This window comes from Cherax quadricarinatus, chromosome 63, assembly GCF_038502225.1.
Source record: "Cherax quadricarinatus isolate ZL_2023a chromosome 63, ASM3850222v1, whole genome shotgun sequence".
In the NCBI taxonomy this organism is placed as follows: Eukaryota; Metazoa; Arthropoda; class Malacostraca; order Decapoda; family Parastacidae; genus Cherax; species Cherax quadricarinatus.
The window spans coordinates 7,641,447-7,665,804 of NC_091354.1; the positions used below are offsets into that span (position 1 = coordinate 7,641,447).

Sequence of the window (24,358 nt, forward strand, 5' to 3'; positions counted from 1 at the left end):
TTCATCATTCCCTTTCTATTTGGTCGTTCTTCGCTAAAACCTTTGTGCTTTCTACCCTTTACCCTTTCTCTCCGTCCCTCGTAATCACCGTTCTTCTGTACTCGCTATTCCTCTTTTTACCCTCCTCCACGCTTCTTCTCTACTCGTATTCCTCTCCACCCTCTTCTTACACTGCACCAGGGATGCGAGGCAGCAGTAGGAGGTCTGCAACTGGACACTGTTTACAAGGCCACTGTGGAGGCACTGTTGGCTGATGAAGAACCTGGTACTGCCTTGTCCTTTTCACTAGACGCCGGGGCGCTCCATGTAGGTGAGTTACCCTTTTAAACTACCTGATAGTTGGCCAGGTAAAGTGGTACGACTGCGTTGTACAACGAAGCAATACAACGGAAAGTCTAAAATAGCGCTTATTGTTTATTCTGCTTAAGGTTCTGTTATGGTTATTCAGCAACGAGTGAAGATTCACCTAATATTCAAAGTATTTAGTGACGTCGAGGTTATAAAATAAACTGTCGGAAGATTTTCACTTTTTTTTCCTGAGGAATGTTTGTTTTTTATTATTTTTTCTGTGTTTTTTCCCCTGTATTTATCTATGTTTTGTTTTTGACTTTCTTGAGCGTAAATTACTTTTTGTCTATTTTACATGTGGACTCTTTGAGTTTTTTTTTTTAGTGATATCGTTTTCTCTGTGGATTGTTTTGTTAGAGTTAGTGTTTTCCACTGTGAGTTATTTATCCTCATGGGCTAGTTCCCATTGTGGGTTATTTTTCCACTGTGGGTTATTTTTCCACTGTGGGTTATTTTTCCACTGTGGGTTATTTTTCCTGTCAGTTGCCTATTAATTTTGCATGTTGTTTGTTTATGGGTTGTTCTTAAAATAGTTTTCTTTGTTTTCTGTGGTTATTGTTAAATTCTTTTTGGATTGATTTTAATTAATAAAATTTCCCTGTGGTATATTTTCTCTTATTTGGTTTCTCTGTGGGTTGGGTTTCCCCTGTAAATATTTTTTCTATGGGCCAGTAGGCCTTCTGCAGTGTTCCTACATTCTTATATAGGTGTTTAGTTTGTTGGTTAATGGGGTTTCAAGCCTATCAATTAACCTGTTATGAATAAGGCTACTTCATAGCCTTTTTACCACCAGAAAAGAATACTTTAATCCCTAAATTAGGGATTAAAGTAAAATCTGTATATATACGACTGAGAGAAATATACCCCTCAGGGTATATCTTGTGTGAGCTGTTAGGTAAGGTTATGTAAAGGTAGTCAGGAAAAGGAGAAAGGTTTCATTACGTGGGTTTTAGTCATGTGATGGTCATCTGACCGAGGCCTTCCGCTGGCTTACCCGTCTACCCCTTTTAAAAATTATGGATATTATTATAACCATTGAATCTGTGTGAGCTGTTTTCTATGGATATTTCTCTGTGGAACTTATTATTATTATTATTATTATTATTATTATTATTATTATTATTATTATTATTATTAAAGATTAGCCGGTATTCTCCCGGCCCGGGCCTTTACCAAGTGGTGGCCCGGCCTTGGCTCCCTCTTTAGGGAGTGTCTGAGACCTAAGTCTCCCATGGGAAGAGGCACAAGTACCTCCTCATCTTTGGGACCAACTGTCCCCAGGCCTAGCCACAAGCTAGGCCTCTCTGGTCTGCCATCCCCGCCCCAAGGAGGCTAATGGGAATGACAGTCTTATGAGCTAAAGGCTCGGGCTCAGGCACCTACCCTACCCTAGAAGGGTTAGGCATGGTGTCGATGTCTCTGTGGAACTATTTTTTTGTTCTATTATCTCTGTTGGTCTCTGTTTTATCTTAGTTACTTTGATTATATTTTTTTTCCTTTGTATTCTTTATTTTGCACATTTTATGTGTTTTTTGTTTGATGTTTTATTCCTGTGAATTTTATTTCTATTATATCTCTCTTGTCCCTTGATTCTGATTTCTGCTTTTTTGTGTTTTCTTATTTAATTATTTAATATTATTTAATGTGGACTGTTTTTATGTAGGTCGTTCTCTGTGTGAACACTTTTTTTTTGGTTTTTATTCCATAAGGATTATTTTTTAGGGGTCATTTTTTGCCTGTATTGTTTTCACGTTTTTGTTATTTTTCGTATAGTCATAAAATATTTTTTTCCCAATTTAGATAATTCCATGATTATTCTTGAAGTAATGTACAGCTTAAATGACCCGATAAGCTTCAAATCTCACAAAGTATCGGAACTTTTCACAGAGGGAGGCGGACTGACAACGGACGGTGTGTCGGAGTGTTATTCAGGTCTTCAGGTTCGGTGTCCGGGTTCGGAGCGCTGCGTCTCCCCTTACTGGATCTGTGACGGAGCTCCGGACTGCCCAGGCAAGTGACTCACAGTGAGCCAACTGATTTCAGTTCAATAAATGGAGATTCTGGAAGGATATGGGAAAGTAATTTTTGGAGTTTTTGTTTTGTAAATGTCATTATAATCATAGGGAAGTGATAAGCTCGTAGGGGAATGGTAGGTGTTTAGGTTTGATCCAAGATGACGAAGGGCAGCTCCAATTATTTGGATCAAACGCACGTCACCAGCAGTGCTTCAGTGTTCTTCAGAAGCACTGAAGCAAACATTTTGGGTTACCTTAAGTGTGACTTAGGCATTTAGGTAACCGAGAATAAATATGGTGACCGTTATAGTATAGGCCTGCAAGTTTGCAGTAGGGAGCGATATTTTATGTTCCCATGTAATTAATGTCAGGCGATGAGATATTCTTACTATTAGTTTTCTTTTCATAATTTTCTAGTTAAAGCTTTATTAGACTTCCTCTAAAAATTATTTTATATATATATACATGTATATATATATATATATATATATATAAATATATATATATATATATATATATATATATATATATATATATATATATATATATATATATATATTTATTTATTATTTTAAGAGAAGCACTAAAGATTATATAGCTCTTGGGGAATTGGGAGATAATTTTGTTCCAAGTAAAGGGAGGGTAACTCCGGTTTCTTGACTCAAGAGCCTTCCCCCAATATCAAGGTCGTCACCCTCCTTGAAGGAAGTTGAGAGTGAGACGACACAAGTTATTATTACAAACACGTACACAATATTTGCTAAGTGTTCTGGGTATGTGTGGACGCAGACGGAGTGGACGAGGTTGGGTGCGACGCGTCTCCCTGCGACGGGTTCCGCTGCTGGGACGACGTCTGTATCGCCGGTGCCTGGCGCTGTGACGGTCACCGCGATTGTAAAGGTATGTATTCGTGGTGATGTTTTGTCTCGCACTAAAAATGGGAAAGTTTCTCCCGAAGTTCAGTCTTGGTCGTACCATAACCTGCTCACTGGAACTTAAATTCATATGATGTCCAGCTACTTGGTTTAAACCATCTAAAAATTATAGTCCATAAAAAATGTGATATGAAATTTTCTCCTAACCACTTAAGAAAAATTAAAGAAAGGTAATGAGGGGAGGGTGTCCTCAACATCAAAGTATCTTCCTGCAAAAGTTAGTGATTGCAGTTCATTCATCATATCAACATTGCTCATTTGTGGCGAAACGTTTCCTCATTAAATGTCTTGCACTGCACATACTGTATGTGTCTTTATATACTGTCAGTATCACCATACCTTTCCAGTCATTGTTCACTCTGCCTATTATGATGTAATATACATGTATATATATATATATATATATATATATATATATATATATATATATATATATATATATATATATATATATATATATATATATATTTTTTTTTTTTTTTTTATTATCACACCGGCCGATTCCCACCAAGGCAGGGTGGCCCGAAAAAGAAAAACTTTCACCATCATTCACTCCATCACTGTCTTGCCAGAAGGGTGCTTTACACTACAGTTTTTAAACTGCAACATTAACACCCCTCCTTCAGAGTGCAGGCACTGTACTTCCCATCTCCAGGACTCAAGTCCGGCCTGCCGGTTTCCCTGAATCCCTTCATAAATGTTACTTTGCTCACACTCCAACAGCACGTCAAGTATTAAAAACCATTTGTCTCCATTCACTCCTATCAAACACGCTCACGCATGCCTGCTGGAAGTCCAAGCCCCTCGCACACAAAACCTCCTTTACCCCCTCCCTCCAACCCTTCCTAGGCCGACCCATACCCCGCCTTCCTTCCACTACAGACTGATACACTCTTGAAGTCATTCTGTTTCGCTCCATTCTCTCTACATGTCCGAACCACCTCAACAACCCTTCCTCAGCCCTCTGGACAACAGTTTTGGTAATCCCGCACCTCCTCCTAACTTCCAAACTACGAATTCTCTGCATTATATTCACACCACACATTGCCCTCAGACATGACATCTCCACTGCCTCCAGCCTTCTCCTCGCTGCAACATTCATCACCCACGCTTCACACCCATATAAGAGCGTTGGTAAAACTATACTCTCATACATTCCCCTCTTTGCCTCCAAGGACAAAGTTCTTTGTCTCCACAGACTCCTAAGTGCACCACTCACTCTTTTTCCCTCATCAATTCTATGATTCACCTCATCTTTCATAGACCCATCCGCTGACACGTCCACTCCCAAATATCTGAATACGCTCACCTCCTCCAAACTCTCTCCCTCCAATCTGATATTCAATCTTTCATCACCTAATCTTTTTGTTATCCTCATAACCTTACTCTTTCCTGTATTCACCTTTAATTTTCTTCTTTTGCACACCCTACCAAATTCATCCACCAATCTCTGCAACTTCTCTTCAGAATCTCCCAAGAGCACAGTGTCATCAGCAAAGAGCAGCTGTGACAACTCCCACTTTGTGTGTGATTCTTTATCTTTTAACTCCACGCCTCTTGCCAAGACCCTCGCATTTACTTCTCTTACAACCCCATCTATAAATATATTAAACAACCACGGTGACATCACACATCCTTGTCTAAGGCCTACTTTTACTGGGAAAAAATTTCCCTCTTTCCTACATACTCTAACTTGAGCCTCACTATCCTCGTATATATATATATATATATATATATATATATATATATATATATATATATATATATATATATATATGTATACATATATATTCAACAAGTCGGTCGTCTCCCACCGAGGCAGGGTGACCAAAAAAAGAAAGAAAATCCCCAAAAAGAAAATACTTTCATCATCATTCAACACTTTCACCACACTCACACATTATCACTGCTTTTGCAGAGGTGCCCAGAATACAAAAGTTTAGAAGCATATACGTATAAAGATACACAACATATCCCTCCAAACTGCCAATATCCCAAACCACTCCTTTAAAGTGCAGGCATTGTACTTCCCATTTCCAGGACTCAAGTCCGACTATATGAAAATAACCGGTTTCACTGAATCCCTTCACTAAATATTACCCTGCTCACACTCCAACAGATCGTCAGGTCCCAAGTATCATTCGTCTCCATTCACTCCTATCTAATACGCTCATGCACGCTTGCTGGAAGTCCAAGCCCCTCACCCACAAAACCTCCTTTACCCCCTCTTTCCAACCCTTTCGAGGACGACCCCTACCCCTCTTTCCTTCCCCTACAGATTTATATGCTTTCCATGTCATTCTACTTTGATCCATTCTCTCTAAATGACCAAACCACCTCAACAACCCCTCTTCTGCCCTCTGACTAATGCTTTTATTAACTCCACACCTTCTCCTAATTTCCACACTCCGAATTTTCTGCATAATATTTACACCACACATTGCCCTTAGACAGGACATCTCCACTGCCTCCAACCGTCTCCTCGCTGCTGCATTTACCACCCAAGCTTCACATCCATATAAGAGTGTTTGTATTACTATACTTTCATACATTCCCTTCTTTGCCTCCATAGATAACGTTTTTTGACTCCACATATACTTCAACGCACCACTCACCTTTTTTCCCTCATCAACTCTATGATTAACCTCATCCTTCATAAATCCATCCGCCGACACGTCAACTCCCAAGTATCTGAAAACATTCACTTCTTCCATACTCCTCCTCCCCAATTTGATATCCAATTTTTCTTTATCTAAATCATTTGATACCCTCATCACCTTACTCTTTTCTATGTTCACTTTCAACTTTCTACCTTTACACACATTCTCAAACTCATCCACTAACCTTTGCAATTTTTCTTTAGAATCTCCCATAAGCACAGTATCATCAGCAAAAAGTAACTGTGTCAATTCCCATTTTGAATTTGATTCCCCATAATTTAATCCTACCCCTCTCCCGAACACCCTAGCATTTACTTCTTTTACAACCCCATCTATAAATATATTAAACAACCATGGTGACATTACACATCCCTGTCTAAGACCTACTTTTACCGGGAAGTATTCTCCCTCTCTTCTACACACCCTAACCTGAGCCTCACTATCCTCATAAAAGCTCTTTACAGCATTTAGTAACTTGCCACCTATTCCATAAACTTGCAACATCTGCCACATTGCTCCTCTATCCACTCTATCATATGCCTTTGCTAAATCCATAAATGCAATAAAAACTTCCCTACCTTTATCTAATTACTGTTCACATATATGCTTCAATGTAAATACTTGATCTACACATCCCCTACCCACTCTGAAGCCTCCTTGCTCATCCGCAATTCTACATTCTGTCTTACCTCTAATTCTTTCAATTATAACCATACCGTATACTTTTCCTGGTATACTCAGTAAACTTATTCCTCTATAATTTTTACAATCTCTTTTGTCCCCTTTCCCTTTATATAAAGGGACTATACATGCTCTCCGCCAATCCCTAGGTACCTTCCCCTCTTTCATACATTTATTAAACAAAAGTACCAACCACTCCAACACTATATCCCCCCCTGCTTTTAACATTTCTGCCATGATCCCATCAGTTCCAGCTGCTTTACCCCCTTTCATTCTACGTAATGCCTCACGTACCTCCACCACACTTACATTCTGCTCTTCTTCACTCCTAAAAGATGGTATATCTCCCTGGCCAGTGCATGAAATTACCACCTCCCTTTCTTCCTCAACATTTAAAAGTTCCTCAAAATATTCTCGCCATCTACCTATTACCTCCATCTCCCCATCTACTAACTCCCCTACTCTGTTTTTAACGGACAAATCCATACTTTCCCTAGGTTTTCTTAACTTGTTTAACTCACTCCAAATTTTTTCTTATTTTCATTAAAATTTCTTGACAGTGCCTCTCCCACTCTTTCATCTGCTCTCCTTTTGCACTCTCTCACCACTCTCTTCACGTTGCTATTTAAGCCAAGATCGCAAGTTCTGCCCATTCGGCACGACATATATATATATATATATATATATATATATATATATATATATATATATATATATATATATATATATATATATATATATATATATATATATGTCGTGCCGAATGGGCAGAACTTGCGATCTTGGCTTAAATAGCAACGCTCATCTTGCCATATAGGACAAGCGAAAATTTGTGTATGCAATAACTTCGCCAAAATCATTCTGAACCTAACGAAAAAAATATATTTCACTGTGTTTGTTTAGTATTAAATTATTGTAAACAAATCTAAAATATATTTAGTTGGGTTAGGCTAAAATAAATTGTTCTTGTTATAATAAGGTTAGGTAAGTTTTCTAAGTTCCTTTTGGTACAAAATTTATTTTTTTACATTATCATTAATCAAAAAAATATATCTTTAAACTTATAAGAGAAAATTTTAGAAAGGACTTAATTTTAAATGAGTTCTTGCTAATTGACCGGTTTTACATATTCGGCACGACATATATATATATATATATATATATATATATATATATATATATATATATATATATATATATATATATATATATATATATATATATATATATATATATGTCGTGCCGAATAGGCAGAGCTTGCTATCTTGGCTTAAATAGAAACACTCATCTTGCCTTATAGGACATGTGAAAATTTGTGTATGCAATAATTTCGCCAAAATCATTCTGAACCTGACGAAAAACATATGTTTCACTGTGTTTGCTTAGTATTAAATTATTGTAAACAAATCTAAAATATATTTAGTTGGGTTAGGCTAAAATAAATTATTCTTGTTATAATAAGGTTAGGTAAGTTTTCTAAAATTGTTTTGGAGCAAAATTAAATTTTTTTACATTAACATTAATGAAAAAATATATCTTTAAACGTATAAGAGAAAATTTTAGAAAGAATTTAATTTTAAATGAGTTCTTGCTAATTGACCAGTTTTACATATTCGGCACGACATATATATATATATATATATATATATATATATATATATATATATATCTATATATATATATATATATATATATATATATATATATATATATATATATATATATATATATATATATATATATATATATATATATATATATATATATATATATATATATTTAATGTCGTGCCGAATAGGTAAAACTCGTCAGTTAGCAAGAACTCATTTAAAATTAAGTTCTTTCTAAAAATTTCCCTTCTACGTTTAAAGATATAGTTTTTTTAATTTATGTTAATGTAAAAATTAAAAAAAGTTACTAACTTAAGGAATGCAAGATGGAGCTCAGTCAATCGTTAACGAGTGTGTGCGTCCATCCTTACCGGTGTTGTGCCAGAATTGTGGAGGATGGCTAATGTGATTCCTATATTCAAATCAGGGGATAAGTCCACTCCTTCAAATTACCGTCCAATAAGCCTGACATCTGTAGTGGGCAAGTTATTAGAATCAATTATAGTTGACATTATTAGAATTCACCTTGAAGAGCATAACTTGATAAATGAATCTCAGCATGGATTCACGAGAGATCGTTCCTGCCGGACAAATTTACTGACGTTCTTCAATAGAACATTCAAGGCAGTGATAAAGAATATGATATTGCTTATTTTTATTTTAGTAAAGCCTTCGATAGAGTACCTCACAAGAGACTCTTAAGAAAAGTGGCAGCTCATGGTATATTAGGTAAAGTTCTAGCATGGATAGAGACATGGCTTACCAATAGAAAGCAGAGTTACGATAAATGGGGTGAAATCTGAATGGGGATTAGTCACTAGTGGCGTTCCACAAGGAACAGTTTTAGGCCCTCTCTTATTCATAATTTACATTAATGACCTTGATGAAGGGATTACGAGTGACATGAGTAAATTTGCTGATGATACAAAGATAGGCCGTATAATTCATTCTGAGGAGGATAGCAATGAACTCCAGGAGGATTTGCACAAATTAATGTCTTGGTCTGAAAAATGGCAGATGAAGTTCAATGTGTATAAGTGTAAGGTACATGCCCTTGGTAATGAAAATAACCCTCAAAGCTATAATCTAGGTGAAGTAGAGCTTGATCATACAGAATGTGAAAAAGACTTGGGAGTCATGGTAAGCAGAAATCTAAAGCCAAGACAGCAGTGCCTTAGTGTGCGCAACAAGGCTAACAGATTACTAGGATTTATCTCAAGAAGTATAAGTAACAGAAGTCCAAAAGTTATTTTACAGCTCTATACATCACTAGTGAAGCCTCATTTAGATTATGCTGCTCAGTTTTGGTCCCCTTACTACAGGATGGATATAGACTCATTAGAGAACATACAGAGAAGAATGACTAAAATGATTTACTGTGTAAGGAATCTCCCATATAAAGATAGACTTAAAGCCTTAAATCTCCACTCTTTGGAGAGACGTAGAATGAGGGGAGATATCATTGAAGTGTATAAGTGGATGACGGGCATAAACAAAGGTGATATTAATAAAGTACTGAGGGTGTCGAACCAGGTAAGAACCAGAAATAATGGATTTAAATTGGATAAATTTAGATTTAGAAAGGACATAGGTAAGTACTGGTTTTCTAACAGAGTTGTAGATGCGTGGAACAATCTTCCCAGTAGGGTGATAGAGGCTAGGACCTTGGGTAACTTTAAGAAGAGATTGGACAAATATATGAGCGGGAAGGGCTGGGTTTGATTGGTGTTAGTGGGTACGGGAGTTATTTCTTGGGTAGCTTTAGATAGAGGTCGTTTTGGTAAGAACCTGCCTTGCATGGGCCAGTAGGCCTTCTGCATTGTTCCTCCATTCTTATGTTCTTATGTTCTTAAAAGAGCTTTAGAAAACTTACCTAACCATATTATATCAAGAGCAATTTAATTTAGCCTAATCCAGCTAAACATGTTTTAGATAAATTTACAATAATTTAATAATGAATAAACACAATGAAATACATTTTTTTTGTTAGGTTCAGAATGTTTTTTCTCGAAATTACTGTATACACAAATTTTCGATTACCTTATACGGAAAAAAGAGAGTTGCTGTTTAAGCCAAAACTGCGTTTTTCCAATTCGCTACGACGTCCTTGGCTAGTCGCAGTGTTGTTATTGATCAATACCACTCGTTCGTGGGCACAATAATATATATATATATATATATGTCGTGCCGAATATGTAAAACTTGCGATCTTGGCTTAAATAGCAACGTTCATCTTGCCATATAGGACAAGTGAAAATTTTTGTATGCAATAATTTCGCCAAAATCATTCTGAACCTAACGAAAAAAATATATTTGATTGTGTTTGTTTAGTATTAAATAATTGCAAACGTATTTAAAATATATTTAGTTGGGTAGGCTAAAATAAATTGTTCTTGTTATAATAAGGTTAGGTAAGTTTTCTAAGATTCTTTTCGTGCAAAATTAAAAATTTTTACATTAACATTAATGAAGAAAATATATCATTAAATGTATAAGAGAAAATTTCAGAAAGGACTTAATTTTAAATAAGTTCTTGGTAATTGACCAGTTTTACATATTCGGCACGATATATATATATATATATCGTGCCGAATAGGCAGAACTTGCGATTTTGGCTTAAATAGCAACGCACATCTTGCCATATAGGACAAGTGAAAATTTGTGTATGCAATAATTTCGTCAAAATCATTCTGAACCTAACGAAAAAAGTATATTTGGTCTTGTTTGTTTAGTACTAAATTATTGTAAACGTATTTAAAATATATTTAGTGGCGTTAGGCTAAAATAAATTGCTCTTGTTATAATAAGGTTAGGTAAGTTTTCTAAGATTCTTTTGGTGCAAATTTAAAAATTTTTACATTAGCATTAATGAAAAAAATATATCTTGAAACGTATATGAGAAAATTTCAGAAAGGACTTAATTTTAAATGAGTTCTTGATAATTGACCAGTTTTACATATTCGGCACGACATATATATATATGTATATATATATATATATATATATATATATATATATATATATATATATATATATATATATATATATATATATATATAATATATATATATATATATATATATATATATATATATATATATATATATATATATATATATATATATATATATATATATATATATATATATAAGGGCTTACCCTGCAGATGGTGATGACGAGTACGCGTGTCCTGAGTGCAGCCCAGGGCAGGTGAGGTGTCCCAAGGGAGGAACTTGCGTTCCCTTCAATGCCACCTGCGACGGCGTCAGCCACTGCCCGGACGGGTGCGTCGTCTAGAGGCTCCTTTATACATGGAACTTATAACCGGTTTATGCCCCTGTATTGTGGGGATAGTAGTTTTTACCCTCTCTTGTTCTCAAGTTTTCTAGATTCATGAGGATATAAGAGTCCTTGGTCATAATTGAATCCAATTTAATTAATGGAAAGATTGGTAAAATAGAGGTAAAATCGGTAATAAAGAAGTATCTTTTTTCTATGGAATAAATAGAATACACTTTTCTAAGATATTCATTAATATATTTCTTATTCTCGAACTAGTTTATAGTTTTTGTTCAAGCATTCTTAATTTTTTTTAGAGAGGGAAACGCTGTTAAGGTTTTTTTTTTCCTTTTAGATGGGACGAGTCAGGAGCAGTGTGTGGCTTCCTGTCTTGTGGCCCCAGAGAACTTCGATGTCTGGAAGGCGGTCGATGTGTAGAACACCATCGACTCTGTGATGGTGTCCCTGACTGCCCTACCTCGGAGGACGAAGACGCCACCTTTTGCACCGCTTATACTTCTATCAAAGACATGCGCGTCGCTAAAGAAGATAAACAACTCATTGAGTGCTTGAGTGAAAGTTCTGTCAAGAGAATCAACTGCACTGAAGAGGAATTTCGGTGTCCCAGTGGAAAATGCATCCGTTTGTTGTATGTGTGTAATGGTATTGACGACTGTGAGACGGGAGATGATGAGATGCCTTACGCATGCGCCTTGGTAACTACTCAGGTAGAAAAGGATGACAAGCGCGTACACATTTACGAAGAGAACGAAGATGGCATAGACGATATGCTGACTAAAGAGGATGAAAGTGATAATGAAATCGATGGTATAGAGTCTCGTTGTGTAGAAGGGAAGTTAGGATGCGATGAAGAACGTGAGTATGATGATGATATAATGACTAACAGCTTTAAAAACAGCATTGCTATGGAGATTCCTCCTACAGTTGACACAGAAAATATGCCTAGTGGCAGAGACCAGGAAATTGATTATGCCAACACTGTTGAGAATGACGTTCAAATATATGACATCTCTATTTCATATTCTTCACCGACCACAGAAAACAATACTTTGAAAATTCAGGAGGAAGCTGAAGGTAGCATTATAGAGAGAAAGCATGGAGAACCTGAAGACAAGAATGAGATCAACAATGTTACTTTAGCAGAGAGCAACAGTGAGAGAGATGACACACCGCTGGACGGAGTGGATGTAAACATTGAGGTGGTGATTGATAACGCTCCTTATCTGGATTTGGATAATGATGAACTTGATTCTTCTAGCATCGAGGACTATGATAACAGTTTAGAATCGCATGTTCTTGACACAAATTTGTTGCTTAGTGCCCGGAATTTGACTAATGCTACTGCCACTGACAACACGACGTCAGTACTTGATACACCTGATGACTTCGATATTAATTCAACGACTCCGTATCTGACACCCGAAGGTACCACTAATGATACAGACATTGAATATGATTCCTCATCCTCTGAAGACTACAACAGAAGCGATGAAACGGTGAGTTTAACTTCGATAGATTTGGGACTCTCGGAATCCAATAATACTAAACAGTTTCCAGACATGGAACCAACTGGTCTGGATGAAGAGATGTTGTCTGCTAACAGCGAAGAAAAAGATGAGGCTTTCAAAGAAGCTGTTACCACTGAAATAATGACAGAAGTGAAAATTCTATCAGACAACGATACAATAATATCCGAAAAAGCTACAACAGTTGACTTCAGTGGCAGCGTTATTCCTCTGACGACCACCGAATCACAGAACTCACAGTCGCCTGAAACTGTCACAGAAACAGAAAGTATAATTAAAGCTGGTACTGAAGCTAGCACTCTCAGAAGTTTTGAGGAAGTCACCCCGAATGTCACTACAGCTGCGACAGTGATGGAATCAACTCCCAATGTATTAGAAGCAGTTTCCACAACAATCGTTTCCTCAATAAATTCCGTGGATTCGATACCAATTAACGCCGAAGAGGAAACAGCCACAAACGAGGAAGCACTAACAACGGAATACTCAGTATATTCTAGTGAAGCAACAACGACAATGAGTGATACGCTCTCGAAAGATACAGCGGAATCGATAACGAAAAGCACGTCCCTCACCACTGAACCAAACAACTGGAAGGACATGTCCATTGGCCAGAAGAATCTGACCATCTTGATTGCCGTTCACTCAGAGATGAACGAGAGTAAGATCCCTCAGTACATCATCCATGGAATGGATGGAAGCACTTACGAATACGAGATTGTCAGTATAGTGAATGATGATGATGAACTCTCCAACGAAAAACATAAAAGTAGAAATGGCGGAACGTCGGGGAGACAAGAAGGAAAGGAAACATCAATAAATGATGGAAGAGAGAGAGCGGATGGGAGTCACGGATACCTACAGGGCAACAACGTCTCTGCTGCTCCGAGATTCTCCTTGTCTTTCATCCCTCTCTTCCTTACTCTGTTTCCTTTATCATCTTTATTGTTGAAGAATATATAGGATGATTTTCATTCACATCTTTATGAAGGAAGATAGAGAAACCTATTATGCTTATCAATATTAATATTATGTTTCAAAGGGAACAATACATTTGTGATTGTATTTCATGAGGTGCTAAGCCCTTGTGAAGGAGTCATAAAGAGAAGTAATCGAACTCAGTCCTGTGTATATTCACTAATCTCTGCCCGGTCTGTGACCAGTCAGGCAGTTATTGATACCTGCAGAGAAAATTAAAAAAAATAAATGCAGTGTTCAGGACTTCGTGTATAAGAAACATCAGTACAACCAGCTGGTCTGTTTGCTTGTTAGACAATAAGATATTTATCTTATCCTATGAGGAATCTGACTTTAATGAGCTTAATAGATTATGCATTAAGTTTCCTTCTCCTGTTGAATATGAAGGGGATCTAGCATTAAATTATGAAATAACAATTGCTGAGGCACCATAACTTATGTGTTGGATCAATGTTAACTTGATATTCTCTGAAACTTGTAGAAAATAGCTAATGGTAAAAAAATTAAGAGATACAAAATGAGAAGAATCGGTGATAAGAAACTGGAAACAAAATACATAATACTTCACTGGTTTTATTTGTTCAGAACAATGTATATACAGTACTTGTTGTAATTGCACTGCCTGGGTGAGTGAACAAGTTAAATAATTAGAACATTTGTGCAAATTGCAGCTACAAAACTTAATACCCTTGTAGTGAAACTAAAAAGGCCTGAGTTTTTATGAGAAAATCATAGGCACACCAAATATGTGGGTTTATTGTCATATGCAAAACTTCATTCCATAATAAAAATGAGATGAGACCATCTTGGATAAGGTGTCTTTTTGGTGGAGTTTGATATCGTAATATGTATTAAACTCCTTTACTGTACTTGGTGAGTAGAATCGTCTTTGCATGAAGAAAACTCAGTCACCATTTGACGAAGTGCCAGGTGATTTTTTTCCTCTGACGAGCAATCCAAACATCATCATCCTTCTTGTTAATGTTGACTAGGTGTTTTGTTCTAACTATTTAGTGTATATTCTCCTTCATTTAAAGAACAGAATGTGAATTTTTTACTGACGATGACCAATGCCTATAATTCCATGAGCGTCAAAAAATTGCAATCGTTCTTCAATTTTGTGTATTTCTGAGCAAATGTTCAGTAAATATATGTGAACTGCACCAAATAATACAACTTCTGTAATTAAAAATAAAAAAAAAATCATGTGCAAGATGTGAAAATTCATAAATATATTTTGTTAGTGCAAACAGATGGTAGGTTTGCAAACAATTGTTATACGTGCTTGTTTTCAATTTACTTGAGATATTGTGCATTAACCTTAAAAAAAGAGGTTAGTTCTCTTATTACTGAAGCATTTTCTATGCCTAAATATTTGCGCAAATGAATATAACGAGTTAAATCTTTTTTAGTGTATTATAACAACGTATATGATGTAGCTAAAGTGGCTATCTTCTTAGAGTCTCTGAAGGTACTTGCATGAGCTATGGAGAGAATTGAAACTTCTACGCGAGTTGGCATAGAGTTAAGTTAAAGATTAGCCGGTATTCTCCCGGCCCGGGCCTTTTCCAAGTGGTGGCCCGGCCTTGGCTCCCTCTTTAGGGAGTGTCTGAGACCTAAGTCTCCCATGGGAGGAGGCACAAGTACCTCCTCATCTTTGGGACCAACTGTCCCCAGGCCTAGCCACAAGCTAGGCCTCTCTGGTCTGCCATCCCCGCCCCAAGGGAGCAAATGGGAATGACAGTCTTATGAGCTAAAGGCTCGGACTCAGGCACCTACCCTACCCTAGAAGGGTTAGGCATGGTATCGATGTGTTGGCATAGAGTAACAGAGTTCTAATTTATAGAGAGGATTCGAACATCTATGAAGTCTGACTGAGCGCCAAGAAGACTTTCAGCTCTGTCACTTTCAGAGAAGCTGGTTGATGGGTCCTTGTATAGAGTACGACGTTCTAGTGATGCTTACGCTCATTCTTGTTCCGTCAGAAAAAAATTAAAGCTTTAACTTCGTACTGTATGTAGAGAGAATAATTTTGTTTGGTTATTCAGACGGAAACTGTACAGCAAAGGTGATCCGTGTATCATTCATGTGATCTATGCATATACAGACATACATATCCATTCACAGTGCGGTCAATAGTGGTCACTGATACAAAAGAACCCACATGAAAATAATGACAGAGTAATTAGAGCTGTATATTTCGGCTTATCAGTAAGGCCTTCTTCAGTAGATAACTAAAGAGTTCCTTAGCGAATAGTCCTGTGTGTGTGTACACACACACACACACACACACACACACACACACACACACACACACACACACACACACACACACACACAATCCAATAAAGAAAGGTAAATCATGCCATCCATTCTCTTTTACCTAGAGATAACCCATATACAAATATTATCATGGCAAATTTATTCCTATCAAACAACCTTACTTCAGTATTATTTATCATTTATTATCTGGTATGTATATTTTCATTACATAATTTATGTCACAACCATTCAACTGCATCATTCCCATCCTCTCATGAGACTCGTCAACTTTACTGCAGTCATCCCTACAATCCTAATCCTCTCATAAAACGTCTCGTCCATTCTAGTGCAGTCACCCCTCACATAAGTCTCAATTCAATTATTTGTCAATATTCCATTCCTGTGAGCCTCATATCATCACAACAATTGCATTTTTTGTGTGTAAAGGTTATGAAGGTATGAGCAAATTACACGTACCTCCCCCTCCCGCCCAAAAAAATGTATAGTATTAAGGCAAGCCGCACCTCATAAAACAAAGACTTTACCAGAGTCAGTGACCGGCGTCTTTCGAAGAGTCGAAAAAAATTCCCCTCAACAGAGGAGCTGCTCTTTTATGCCTCAGTTATTATATCAATCCCGCAAGGAGGAGTTATTTCCCAAAAAAATGAGTCGGGAGATTTTGACCCTGATACCCAAAGTAGAGCGAGACCTCCACACAGAGCCTGACCAGTCTCAAAAAACCTATCTTTGTTGATGAGTTTCCAATATTCTCCACAATTGTCCAAGAGGGTTCGAAACATCGTTCAAGTCTAATTTCTAAATTGTAAGTAACTTTAAATTTTCTTTAACTTTTATCCGTTTTGAATTACTTTGGATCTTAGTCATTAATTTATTTGGTTGGTAGGTTAATGGGTTTGAAACCTATCGACTTCACGAGGCCGCATGTAAAGCTTTCACCACCAGACTAAAATACTTGCGTGTGTGTGTATATATATATATATATACATATATATATATATATATATATATATATATATATATATATATATATATATATATATATATATATATATTCTACAATATTTCCCAAATTAAATCACAGAAATATCAGAGCACTGAAGTGTCATTAAAGACGCCAAATGTGATGAACCTTTTTCAACAAGTCAAAAATGCCTTCCAAGGAGTATCCATCATGCCGCGGAAATCAAGTCAAAATTGTATGATCCTTTTATTTGCTTTTTAGCTTTTTTTTTTGATCTACTCGACGAAGATTTTGTATAAGAAATTTTTTTTTTTTTATTTTTATTATCACACCGGCCGATTCCCACCAAGGCAGGGTGGCCCGAAAAAGAAAAACTTTCACCATCATTCACTCCATCACTGTCTTGCCAGAAGGGTGCTTTACACTACAGTTTTTAAACTGCAACATTAACACCCCTCCTTCAGAGTGCAGGCACTGTACTTCCCATCTCCAGAACTCAAGTCCGGCCTGCCGGTTTCCCTGAATCCCTTCATAAATGTTACTTTGCTCACACTCCAACAGCACGTCAAGTATTAAAAACCATTTGTCTCCATTCACTCCTATCAAACACGCTCACGCATGCCTGCTGGAAGTCCAAGCCCCTCGCACACAAAACCTCCTTTACCCCCTCCCTCCAACCCTTCCTAGGCCGACCCCTACCCCGCCTTCCTTCCACTACAGACTGATACACTCTTGAAGTCATTCTGTTTCGCTCCATTCTCTCTACATGTCCGAACCACCTCAACAACCCTTCCTCAGCCCTCTGGACAACAGTTTTGGTAATCCCGCACCTCCTCCTAACTTCCAAACTACGAATTCTCTGCATTATATTCACACCACACATTGCCCTCAGACATGACATCTCCACTGCCTCCAGCCTTCTCCTCGCTGCAACATTCATCACCCACGCTTCACACCCATATAAGAGCGTTGGTAAAACTATACTCTCATACATTCCCCTCTTTGCCTCCAAGGACAAAGTTCTTTGTCTCCACAGACTCCTAAGTGCACCACTCACTCTTTTTCCCTCATCAATTCTATGATTCACCTCATCTTTCATAGACCCATCCGCTGACACGTCCACTCCCAAATATCTGAATACGTTCACCTCCTCCATACTCTCTCTCTCCAATCTGATATTCAATCTTTCATCACCTAATCTTTTTGTTATCCTCATAACCTTACTCTTTCCTGTATTCACCTTTAATTTTCTTCTTTTGCACTCCCTACCAAATTCATCCACCAATCTCTGCAATAAGAAATATTGTAATAATAAAAGGTTTTATCTTTCTATATGTATCTTATCTTGCTTTATGTATCTTATCTTGCTATATGTATCTTATCATGCTATATATATATATATATATATATATATATATATATATATATATATATATATATATATATATATATATATATATCTTGCTATAAGTATCTTAACTTGTTATATAAATATATCTTATATTGTTATATGTATATTATCTTGCTATATATATCTTATTTTGCTATATATAATATCTTGCTATAGGTATCTTATCTTGCTGTAAGTATCTTATCATACTATAAGTATCTTATCTTATTATAAGTATCTTATCTTATTACAAGTATCTTATCTTGCTGTACGTACAGTCGACCCTCAACTAACGGCGGCATTAAGTAACGGTAATTTCGTCTAACGGCGCTTTTTGCCGTAGAAAAAATACCTTAACCAACGGCGAAAAACTTAATCAACGACGATCGTCCGGAACCTGTTGATGGGCGCCCAGCCACTCCAAAAGTCAGTGTACCATTGTTTACAAGGTGTTCCGGTCGGTTTCCACGTGTGCCTCCCATACATTTTTTATTATTCCACTGTTTCTAGTGCTTGTAACCGCTAAATAAGCCACCATGGGCCCCACAGAAGCTTCTAGAGCCTGCCCCTTTTGTAAACGATGTGAGAAACATGATGGAATTCAAGAAAAAATTGTAGAAAAATACGAAAGTGGTGGTGGTAGAGGGTGATAGTGATGGTGGTAGAGGGTGGTAGTGATGGTGGTAGTGGTTGTGATGGTGGTAGAAGGTGGTAGTGATGGTGATGGTAGTAGAGGGTGGTAGTGATGGTGGTAGAGGGTGGTAGTGGTTGTGATGGTGGTAGAGGTGGTAGTGATGGCGGTAGAGGGTGGTCCAGTGATTCTCAAGCTGGTCCTAGTGGCATTAAAAAACCAAGAATGGAGGTAACCCCACCAAGGGACTTGGTACCTGAAGTCTTTATGGAAGGGGATTCTCCTTCCAAGCAATAGACAATCCTGAATCTCCCCTGCTGCTGGCACATCACTCATCAACAACTCCACAATAAAGGTAAGTGGCATTTAATTGTTTATTTTGCATGTCCCATTCCTTTCCCTATAAGGAAATGTATATTTCATGTAATTTTTTTTTTTTTTAGATTTTGGGATGTCAGTAACGGATTAATTCTTTTTCCATTATTTCTTACGGGGAAAATTAACTCAACAAACGGCAATTTCGACCAACGGCAAGCTCTCTGGAACGGATTAATGCCGTTGGTTGAGGGTCCACTGTATTTTCTTTGACCATTTGTCAGCTAACACCCCTATTCCAACCTCTAATACTTTTTTTAACAGAAACCCGAGCGTTGTGATACACTGAGCTACTCAGTGAGAGACTAACAATATCTATATGCTTGCCAACGAAGATTTGCTGAGAGTACCCTAAAACCCTGCTTACGAAATTTTAGTATGTATGACTGGTGGTGAAAAGGTTACATGCAGCCTTCATGACCTTCGTGTAGTCGACAGGCTTTAAACCTATAGCGCTGCTATAGCACTAAACTCATTTTTTTGTAGAAAATCATCAGAATTCTTTCAGTAAAGCGTCGTTTTTTAGTTCCATAGGTAGTAGTAAGGACATAAGTACTCGTTACGTCAGTTTTAGAAAAATCACAAAAGTCGCCACACACAGAGTAACAAAAGTTCACTTGGTGAAGGCAGCAGGTTCCCATCCCTTATATTACGCCTCTTATTTTAAGGGTGTCTGCCTGCACCCAGTTTCAAAATTGACTTGAGACATACAAATCACTCCTGCACTCAGATCGCCCTTGCAATCAGATCACCCTTGCACTCAGATCACCCTTGCACTCAGATCACCCTTGCACTCAGATCACCCTTGCACTCAGATCACCCATACACTCAGATCACTTCACTCTTAGACCATCTTTGCACTCAGATCACCACATAGGTCACGGTCTTGTCACTAAAGTTTCAGCGTTTTCAACTACAGTCTCAGCTTCCGTTTTTATTTTAGAGAAAATACGACGTTAGTAGTCATTGTAATCTTAATATATATGTAAGTTTTTGCCATGCTAAGTAAAACTATTTTGTCACTAGATCTTAGGGCAAAATGAAAACTATTTCTACGTAATAATAAAGTGTTATGAGTTAATGGTTTTTGATACTCTTTTGCATATAGCTTCACACACATGCAACAACAGCCTGGACATACAGAAGGTATGCGTAAGCGTGTTAGATAGGAGTGAAGACAAATGGTTTTTTAGGACTAGACGAGCTGTTGGAGTGTGAGCACGGTAATATTTTGTGAAGGGATTGAGGGAAACTTGTTAGCTGGACTTGAGTCCTGGAGGGAACCAGTACAGAGCCTGCACTCTGCACGCAGAGAGCAAACAGGTATTGTCGTATCTGTGTACCTCTGGCAAGACAATAATAGTTTAAATGACGGAAAAAGTCTTTCTTGGGTCACTCTACCTGGGTGGGAAACGGCCAGAGGTGTGTGTGTGTGTGTGTGTATATATATATATATATATATATATATACCAAACTTCGGCTGGCCGAGGATGGACCATGCAATTCTACAAACATCATGTACCTAGCGGAACTAGGCATGTTTCATGATGCGAGGACATACGTGGCGGTGGTAAGCTCAGAACTAATTTCATTCTGATAAATCAGACACATGTGTAACACTTGGGTGTTTTTAATAAGGAAACGTTTCGCCACACAGTGGCTTCATCAGTCCATAACAAAGGAGAACGGGGAAGAACAAGAGGAGTTTGAGGTAATCAGTCCCTCAGCCTTGAGCGTTGTAATCAGTCCATCAATCTTGAAAAAAATACATCATATGTGCGAAGAAGTCTTAGCTTATATACCGTAGGCAGGTGAGGTGCAGCAGTCGTAGGTGGTATCACATTTGTCCAATGTGGAAGTAGGTCGTGCCCAAGGGTTAGGCAAGTGAAGAATTCCCTGTATTAAGATCCCAAGATGTTGCTGTGTCTGACAGGAATGTAGATGAATGGATCAGAGAACCGACAAGTTGATAAATTAGACACATGTGCAACACTTGAGTATGTTTATTAAGGAAACGTTTCGCCACACAGCGGCTTCATCAGTCCATAACAAAGGAAAACGGGAAGAACAGGAGGAGTTTGAGGTAATCAGTCCCTCACTCAAGTGTTGTACATGTGTCTAATTTATCAACTTGTCGGTTCTCTAAACCATTCATCTAATTTCATTCTACTCTCGTCTGATTACCAGCCTTTACGAGCAGTCCATATATTAATGCAACCACGTACGAAGTGTGATGTCAGCGCTTCTGGCAAGACAACGGCTGAATAATGAATGACCAGGAAAGTGCTGTCTCTCTTTCCGTTGGTCACCCTACCTCCGCAAGAGACAGTATTTGTGTTGAAGAAACCACGTCATGTAGCTAGGCATTGTAATTATTAATCTTAATTCTTACATTTTGAAAAAGAATGGTTCACAATCTCTTTGAAGTTGTATCTTCAATGGAACATAGTAGCGTTGACAAATGTAAAGGGATCTTAATACTAGGAATTAAAGTTTTTCTCCCCTTCGTTGGATTAAAACTGATTGTTTCCCCAGGAAAATAATAATAATAATAATAATAATAATGTCGATAATGATAATAAAATAATAATAATAATAATAATAATAATAATAATAATAATAATAATAATAATAACAATAATAATAATAATAATAATAATAATAATAATAATAATAATAATAATAATAATAATAATAATAATGATAATAATAATAATAATAATAATAATAATAATAATAATAACAGATATATGTAGTTTTAATAAGAAGAATTTCCAGCAGTAACTAGCATCACGTTTCCATTAAAAGAAGACCCGTGACTTTCTTGAAATACTTCACATTCTTGTTGCCCCACAACCCCCCCCCCCCCAAAAAAAAAAAATAATAAAAGTTACGGAATAGGAGACTTTGGAGAAAGGAAAACATCAGTTTACCTTATGAACATATTTTTTATTGTGTTATCACATGATATAGATGTCACCATTGATAACTAAAAGCTGACAAACAAGCGTTGTAGAAAAGAATACAATATTTGTTTTTACGTAAACATACAGTGTCAATCCAATGAAGCTAATGGGTCTAATTGTTATGCAGAGCTGGCACTGGCACTAAGGTGCTCCTGTGGCACCTACACTTGTTAGGTGGGTTGTACATGTACAACGTTTGGAAATTTTGATGGGGTTAAGTTTCGCTCTCCTCACGGGATTGAAAAAGGCTTCTTGGTGAGAGAAATGTATCATAATATTGAACAGTCGTTTTAGGTATACAGTTGTTGGCAATATATACGTTAAAAAACAGTAAAGCTACATGAATTTCGACAGTTTGCATTCAGTAAAGACATAAATTAGAGTTCAGCAGAGTTCATATAGAGGTGACTCGGTTTTATTTAGACAACGTTCTGGCTGTACAGTCGTCTGTTTCAAGTAAATAGAACAGTTTACTGTATTCAACTCATTGTCTAACTAAAGTTTTCCATAACAGCAATTTTGTGTCTGTACTACATGCATTGTATACCTTTTCTAATTCTCTAAACCAATTGTATAATCAACCCAGGTTAGGTTAGGTAAGGTTCGTCAGGAAACAGGACAAATGTTTCCTGACGCGGGTCTTAGTCAGATGATGACCCGCCTTTGGAGCTTTTGGTCATCTGACCGAGGCCTTCCGCTGGCTTACCGGTCCACCCCTTTAAAAATTATGGTCATTTATAACCTTATATAATCAACCCAGAATCACTAATTTAACCAAGTGGCTATGGCTTAATTTCTTTTCAATTTTATCTTTACAATCAACAGCATACTGCTCTTATTTTCCAAGTTGTAGTTAAGGTTTGTCAGTGTTATAAGTTATGAACCTCACGACTATACTGGGACCTTTAATTAAGGATGTAGTTCACCTATATACTGACAGTCAGTCCCTAAAAGAAAAATAATCTCTCAGTGCATATATATATATTATATATATATATATATATATATATATATATATATATATATATATATATATATATATATATATATATATATATATACGTATATATATATATATATATATATATATATATATATATATATATATATATATATATGTATATATATATATATATGTCGTGCCGAAGAGGCAGAATTTGAGATCTTGGCTTAAATAGCAACGCTCATCTTGCCTTATAGGACAAGCGAAAATTTATGTATGCAATAATTTTGCCAAAATCATTCTGAACCTAACGAAAAAAAATATATTTCACTGTGTTTGTTTAGTATTAAATTATTGTAAACAAATCTAAAATATAGTTAGTTGGGTTAGGCTAAAATAAATTGCCCTTGTTATTATAAGGTTAGGTAAGTTTTCTAAGATTCTTTTGGTACAAAATTAAAAATTTTTACATTAACATTAATGAAAAAAATATATCTTTAAACGTATAAGAGAAAATTTCAGAACGGCCTTAATTTTAAATGAGTTCTTGCTAATTGACCAGTTTTACATATTCGGCACGACATATATATATATATATATATATATATATATATATATATATATATATATATATATATATATATTATGGTCTGATTTCGGTAGGTTATCTAGTCATTTTTGACAAGTGCAAATTTGACACAGGAAATTTTCAGTGAATGAGTGACGATGACACATGTAAATGATACACTGAACACAGTG

At 36.6% G+C, this 24,358-nt stretch overlaps 1 protein-coding gene across 1 annotated transcript in view; it reads left to right on the forward strand.

Moving 5' to 3' along the window:
- Positions 1-15,399, forward strand: part of LOC128698202 (uncharacterized) — a 123,364-nt gene extending 107,965 nt beyond the window's left edge. The window contains exons 7-11 of the mRNA XM_053790340.2: positions 181-310; positions 2,236-2,358; positions 3,153-3,263; positions 11,416-11,533; positions 11,884-15,399. Coding sequence (XP_053646315.2) covers positions 181-310; positions 2,236-2,358; positions 3,153-3,263; positions 11,416-11,533; positions 11,884-14,035 — 2,634 coding nt within the window. The 3' untranslated portion in view covers positions 14,036-15,399. The remainder of the gene's footprint in view (positions 1-180; positions 311-2,235; positions 2,359-3,152; positions 3,264-11,415; positions 11,534-11,883) is intronic.
- The last annotated feature ends 8,959 nt before the right edge of the window (positions 15,400-24,358 follow it).